We start from the raw sequence: 7,258 nt of genomic DNA on the forward strand, positions 1-7,258 counted from the left end.
AAACAGGTACTCCCTCCGTTCGGAATTACTTGTCGTAGAAATGGATGTATCTAGATGTATGTTTGTTCTAGATACATCCATATCCAAGACAAGTAATTCGGAACAGAGGGAGTAGAAGAGAGAAGCGAGCCAGCCTTCTTCCCAAATGGCACAAAACCATCACGCCACCATCTCATCACCCAGAGGCCAGAGCGCGAGCAAGCTGCCGAAGCAGAGAGGAGGGAGGAGATGTTAATTACCGCATCCGGTGCCCCCCACGATCATCGTGACGCGGTTCTCCTTCACCGCCTGGACGATCGTGCCGCGGAAAGCCTCCAGGGCGAGCGTCGGCCGCGGCTGCGGCCGCGCCGCCTCCTCTTCCCCCTCCGCCATGGCCGGCCTCCCAAGGGGGGAGGTGGGCGGCGGCGAGGGCCTTCTCTCCTTGCAATGCAAGTTTCGGCTCCGCGCCTTTTTGCTTGGGCTCTCGTCGCTCGGCGGGCGGCCTTCCCTTCCCTCTCTCTCTCTCCGTGAGAAGAAGACAAAAGGGTGGCCAGCTTTTTGAGGGGCGAGGCAGAGCCGGTGTGTGGACGGTGGACCGAGCCTACGAAAGCACGTGACGAGCGCCCTCTGCCCTGTGGTGCATCAACACCGGGCTCACACACGTACGGTCGAGTCCCAGCCGCCCGCCTCTACGAACCGAGTTACTTTTCACTTCCATTCACTCTGTTTTTCACAGCTGGCAGCAGCGGAGCATCGGCGCACGGCAAGTTGGCTTGACCGCCAAGTTGACCAGCGCAAGCAAGGGTACCGCTAAAGAGTAAAAAAGGCCATTCGACAGGAATGGTGAGCTGTTTTTGAAAAAAAAAAGAGTTAGGAGAAGCACACAAAAATATTTTCCGTCAGATATAGCTCTGTGGTTGGCCACGTCTGATTTTCTTTTCACGTAATGGTGATGGACAAGGTATGCAATCAACCTTTAATGATGAAGAGAAACGATGCCAAGCATTGTTGAAAGTCAATGCTTCGAGGAAGATGAAAATCGTTATGTGGAGACTCGCCCCTCCTCGCAAAAAAAAAAGACTTGCCCCTGACTGTTTGCCTACATGCAGCCAGCTTCTACAGGGCTATATCATAGGCGTTGGTGTGCGCGAGATAAATAGAATTGGTGCCAAGTTTACCTGGACCAATCATCAGGCATCCCCGATCCAGTCCGTCCTGGACAGGATCCTTGTTTCCTCGGAATGGGACCTCCGCTGCCCTCTAGCTTTCCTCCGTGCCATCACCGGATTGGCTCCGACCACGTGCCCCTCCTCCTATCCTCCGCCGACGACCGGCCGCCAATTCCCCCTCGATTCTGGTTTGAGACATTCTGGTTGTCCCAAACTGGTTTTGTGGCGGCAGTTGGTGCCCGCTGGGTGGAGGCTCGCGCGCACCCCCACCCCCGCCCTCCCTCGGCCATTGACTCCTGGCAATTCTGTGCCAAGTGTGGCCGGCAGTTCATGAAGGGATGGGGTGCCAACCTGGGACGTGACCTCCACGATCGCAAGAAGGCCTTGTTGACCGCCATCCAAGCCCTGGACTTGCGTGCTGATGCGGTCGGCCTCTCTCCCGACGAGTGGCTCTCTCGCTACGACTTAGAAGAACAACTCTCTGTCATCTACACTGATGAGGAGGCCTATTGGCATCTCCATGGTGCCCAGAAATGGGTTTTGAAGGGCGACGCGAACACGACCTACTTTCAGGCCATCGCGAATGGCCATCGTACACGCAACACCATCCCCCTCCTCTGGGATGGCGCGACCCTCCTGCAGGACCCCCGTGACATTCGGGCCCATGTAGACGGGTTCTATAGGTCCTTGTTCTCTACCGCTCCTAGGAGCGGCCTTTTCCTGGCCCCTGATTGCTGGATCGGCCCCCAGCTGGTTTCTGATGCGGAGAACGCGGCCCTTACGGCCCCCTTCCCCGAGGGCGAGGTCTGGGCTGCCATTAGAGGCATGAACCCTACCTCGACTCCCGGTCCGGGCGGCCTCCCGGTTAATTAAATTCTTCCAGTCCAACGTGATTAAACCTGAGGTCATGGCCATCTTCGACGAGTTCTATGTTGGGTCCATCATCTCGCTCATCCCTAAGGTGCCTGGCGCTTCCGACATCTGCCAATTTTGTCCAATCACGACGGTTATCAATGTGATTTTCCGGATTCTGGCAAAAGGGTACGTTAATAGGGTGACCCTTCTTGCTGAGCATGTTACCCACCCCCAACCAGTCCGCCTTCATTCAAGGGTGGTATATCCTGGATGGGGTGCTTGTTCTTCATGAATTACTCCATGAGGTTCGATCTAAACACCTCAAGGCGGTATTCCTGAAGATCGATTTTCATAAGGCTTATGACATTGTTTGTTGGCCCTTCCTTCAGGAAGTTTTGCTCCGGAAGGGCTTTGACGACCGTTGGATCACCAGAGTGATGCAGATGGTCTCCTGCGGTCGCACTGCCGTGAACATCAACAAGGAGATCGACCCTTACTTCCCCACCCTTTGTGGGGTTTGACAAGGTGATCCCTTCTCCCCTTTCCCGTTCAATATGGTGGTGGATGCTCTTGCCGCCATCCTGGATAAGGCTAAGGCTGCTGGCCATATTCGTTGAATCACCCCCCACCTGGCCGGTGGCTCCGGGATCTCCCTCCTCCAGTATGCCGACGACACCATCATCATGGTCGAAGGCTCGGAGACGGACATCTCCAATCTTAAGTTCTTCTGCTCTGCTTCCAACAAATGCCTGGCCTTAAGATAAACTTCGACAAGAGTGATGTGATGGTGATGGGCTACTCTCTGGCTGAGTGTCTGGCCATTGCCAACCGGCTTAACTGCCGCCTGGGCTCCTTCCCCATGACCTACTTGGGAATGCCCATTAGCGACTCCTGGCTTACCGTCGCGGACTTGCGCCTGACCGTGGCCAAGCTTCAAACGCGCATCGGGCCATGTTGACACGGGATTTCGCCGAAATAAAATACAGAGTGATATCTATTATCAAAATATGATAAAGTCTCACCTGCAAAAAAAATGAAATGATAGTCAGAATATATTTGATATCTGGAAATTTTGCAAAGTGAATAAAAATCTTCATGAAATATTTGTCCCATTTAAAATCACACATAAGCTTCATCCATGCACGCCGTCACCAAATGCGGTTGTTAAATACCTACATAAGATTATAATGTTTCCGAAATATCGACCGTAAGGCAAATGCGAGGCCTATTCCATCGATCATGTGAAATATCAACGCGATGGATAAAATAAAACATGCGTTGATATATATGTTTAAGGAAATAAGAAGAAAACGCCAGGCCATCATATAATTGTCCGTAAAAGAATATTTGCATATCTCTTTTTTTATGGCACGACAAAGAAATTGGAATGAATTTTCCAAAAGAAAGAAAACAATTTCAATTAGTCATGATCAGCTCATTTATACAAATGTCTACGTAGATACATGCATAGTGGGTGAGACTAATTTACAAGGTTGCATGGATCAGCTAATCATCACAAGCAAACTAATGGGCTAGCGTCCAAGCCCACACGTTGATAAAAAACTACATGGGCTAATTAGGCCAGTGGTCGGTTCAAAGCTTGGTCAAAGAGCAATTAATCAAAGAAAGGAAATAAAAAAAGCATGCAAGGACTCCCACGTTCCCATGGTTGAGTCAACTAGGATTAAAGAAATAAACAAAAGGAAAGAAAACGCAGCCCACTCGCATGATCCCATGACCTCCAAAACGTGGGTGCGTGCCCAAGTTGATCCATGTGCTGCTCCCTCTTATAAATACCATCATACGGGCTTCTCTTGAGGGTCTAATTCTTGATTCTCTGGCCGCACGTTGCTGCGCTCTTTTCACCACTGTTGCTGTTGTGCTTCCGCTGCTGCTCTCATCCACATATACGTTGTTGCTGTTGTTGCAAGGCCGCCGTTCAGGAGGAACCTGAGGAAGGTAGACAAGGTGGGAATTATGATCCTCCTCTAATCTTCTTGCTCCTCCGCATGTCTCTCATCATATTCATCTTTCTTCTTGGTTGATCATTGTGATACAAACCAACAAGTATACCTCATGTGTCCTCATCTTGACATTTTGCCTTGGTTGATCATCGTGATACGAGCCAAAGAGTAGTTACGTTTAGGAGAGGAAATTTTCCCTTGGTTGATCATTGTGATACAAACCAAGAAGCATTCGCCATATAGCCTCATCTTGACATTTTGCCTTGGCTCATCATCGTGATACGAGCCAAAGAGCAATTATGTTCAAGAGAGGAAAATTACCCTTGGTTGATCATTGCGATACGAACCAAGGAGCATATTTCACATATTTTTACCTTGACATTTCGCCTTGGCTGATCATCATGATACAAGTCAAGGTGTGAATATGTTTAAAAGCAACAAAATACTCCTTGGCTGATCATCGTGATACGAGTCAAAGAGCACTTATATTTAAGAGAAGAAAATTTGTTCTTGGTTGATCATTGTGATACAAACCAAGGAGCATTCTCCATATAGCCCCATCTTGACATTTCGCCTTAGCTGATTATCATGATACAAGTCAAAGCGCGAATATGTTTAAGAGCAGAAAAGAAAATACTCCTTGGCGGATCATCATGATACAAATCAAGGAGCATACAACATATAATTCCATCTTGTCATCTTTGCCTTTGGCTGATCATCATGATGCGAGCCAAAGTGCGATTATGTCAAAGAGGATAAATTTCACTCCTTGGTTGATCATGGCGGCCCACACTAAGGAGGACATATTCTCCCTTCCATCATAAATGAGAGCGACGCAAAGGTAAAGCTTGGGGAAAACAAATATGGAACATACCCAAACACCATATAACCAGCTACATAAAATCATAAAATAAATATGCCCTTACAAAAATGCACTCTTCATTTGTTGGAGTTGCACAAAACAAGACAATGTAAATTGTGCGTGTACCTTCAATCTAGAGCATGAAAATGTATAAATTGGATGCTCGCCAAATTATGTTTAAAGCCTCTTGTTGGTTACACTGCGGACATACATGCTATGCCACGTCAGTAGTAATACAAACATGGAGGTATAAACATCACATACATCTGTCATATAGATTATAAAATGAGCATACTCTAATGCATATAGAATATGCTAAGTGAAATCTAATGTGTAAACATGAGATAATAAAAATGTTAGTTGTCTCATTTTGCACTAAAATAAAATATGCCCATAAAAGAAAATGAATGCGTGTAGGTTAAGTAAAAAAATATAATCCTACATATCTAAAAATATGAAATCTAGAGCGTATAGGCTAACATGGATTAAATCATATACCATCATCGCATGCATGGTTATATATGCGTCAATAAAAGATGTAGCATGCATGTATTAAGTGGATACTCTGCTAGTCGACTCATCACTCCTTAAAATGAAATGACCTGAAAGTTGATTAAGATAGCCGCATGGTCATACTAGCATATGTTGGTTAAGTCGACTACACAAATTAGATATCTGCAAAAGCACACATTGCACTCGTACTCTATGTACTACTCATAATAGTACAAGGGTAAAAATATAAATGAACAAAACACATGATAACTTGAAGAAGATCTAGGATGCTCCCCCGAGCACACCGGCGTCAACGACAACGAGGAGGAGCGGTTTTTTATTTATTGTTTTCTAGTGGTCATGTGTTGCAATTCTATGTAATAGGATAGTTGGAATTCTTAATCAGGGGTTTTTTTTTCGGAGATGTAACTAACAGAGTTTTTATGTAAATGTAAGAGTTCTGGAAATAAAGTACCTGCAATGTTTGATTCTACCCTTATTTTATGCATTTAAATTTTACTCTGTATCAATGACGTGGACGCGTGTTTCACGCCCGCCATTTTCCCGTCATCAGATTCTGGCACGCCCGGTGGGACGAATTTCTCCCCTCATCTTTGAATTCCAACATGGCATTGCAACATATGAATTCCCATAGCACATAAATCATAAAACATTATGTCCCCATATGCAAAAAAAACAAAGAAAACTAATATATGGTTTTCTTTATTTTGAAGGCATGGAGGGCCAAGTGCAGCAGTTTGTGACCCTTCGCTTCTGTGACCTTTGGCTTAATGTGCCAATTGGTCCTATCGTGACCTCACTAAGTGAAAGCTGGAAGACTACTGCCGCATCTCCAGTTGTACCAGATCAAGAAGAAGTCACTTCTCCACAGATGTAGGGGTTCACACCTGTTTTGTCAAAGTCTGCAAAGAGAAAAATGAGGGCTGCTAGAAAGAGGGTTGCTCCGAGCTCTGCACGAAGATCATGTTTTAAAAGAAATGAAGCATGGGTTAGGATATGAGGTTTGTATGGCCTCGGCTGAGTATACAGACATGACGGAAGCATCTCCACAAATGGAGGATGGCAACCAATGCAATGTGGATGACTTAGAAGAAATAAATATTGGTACAACTGATGATCTTCGTCCAATTTTTATTAGCAAACATTTGTCCAAAGAAAATAAACTAAAATATCAGGAGTTCCTGCGTGCGAATAGAGATGTATTCGCTTGGACTTATGAAGAAATGCCTGGGTTAGACCCAAACATAGCTGTCCATCGCCTCGATGTGCGAGATGACGCCACACCAGTGAAGCAAGCTCAAAGAAAGTACCGGCCTGAGATACTTCCACAAATAGAAGCCGAGGTCGACAAACTCATAGCCGCAGGGTTCATTAGAGAAGTCAAATACCCCATATGGGTCTCTAGTATTGTACCCGTTAAAAAGAAGAATGGTCAAACACGCATATGTGTAGATTTCAGGGATATGAATAAAGCATGTCCCAAAGATGACTTCCTGATACCCATCTCCGAAATACTAGTCGATGCTACTATGGGGCATGAAATATTTTCTTTCATGGATGGTTGTTCCGGCTATAATCAAATTAAAATGGCACCTGAAGATGAAGAGTTAACAGCATTCCGCACACCTAAAGGCATATATTGTTATAAAGTAATGCCTTTCGGATTAAAAAACGCTGGGGCGACATATCAACGAGCAATGACAATCATCTTAGACGGGTTGTTATATGTGATTGTTGAATGCTATATAGACGACATAGTTGTGAAATCAAAGCATGAACAAGACCACTTGAAACACCTTGAAATGGTTTTTGAGCGTCTTAGGCAACATAATCTAAAAATGAACCCCATGAAGTGCGCGTTCCTCTGGAAAATTTCTCGGTTTCGTGGTTACAAAAAATGGTATTCAGATAGATCC

General features: G+C 45.7%; 1 protein-coding gene across 1 annotated transcript in view; it reads right to left on the minus strand.

The window, feature by feature from the left end:
- LOC119350251 (zinc finger CCCH domain-containing protein 4-like) overlaps positions 1–487 on the minus strand; it is a 3,629-nt gene extending 3,142 nt beyond the window's left edge. The window contains exon 1 of the mRNA XM_037618174.1: positions 240–487. Within this exon, the coding sequence (XP_037474071.1) occupies positions 240–372 (133 nt within the window). The 5' untranslated portion in view covers positions 373–487. The remainder of the gene's footprint in view (positions 1–239) is intronic.
- Between the last annotated feature and the right edge of the window lie 6,771 nt (positions 488–7,258).

Source organism: Triticum dicoccoides, chromosome 1B, assembly GCF_002162155.2.
Source record: "Triticum dicoccoides isolate Atlit2015 ecotype Zavitan chromosome 1B, WEW_v2.0, whole genome shotgun sequence".
NCBI classification, from domain to species: domain Eukaryota; kingdom Viridiplantae; phylum Streptophyta; class Magnoliopsida; order Poales; family Poaceae; genus Triticum; species Triticum dicoccoides.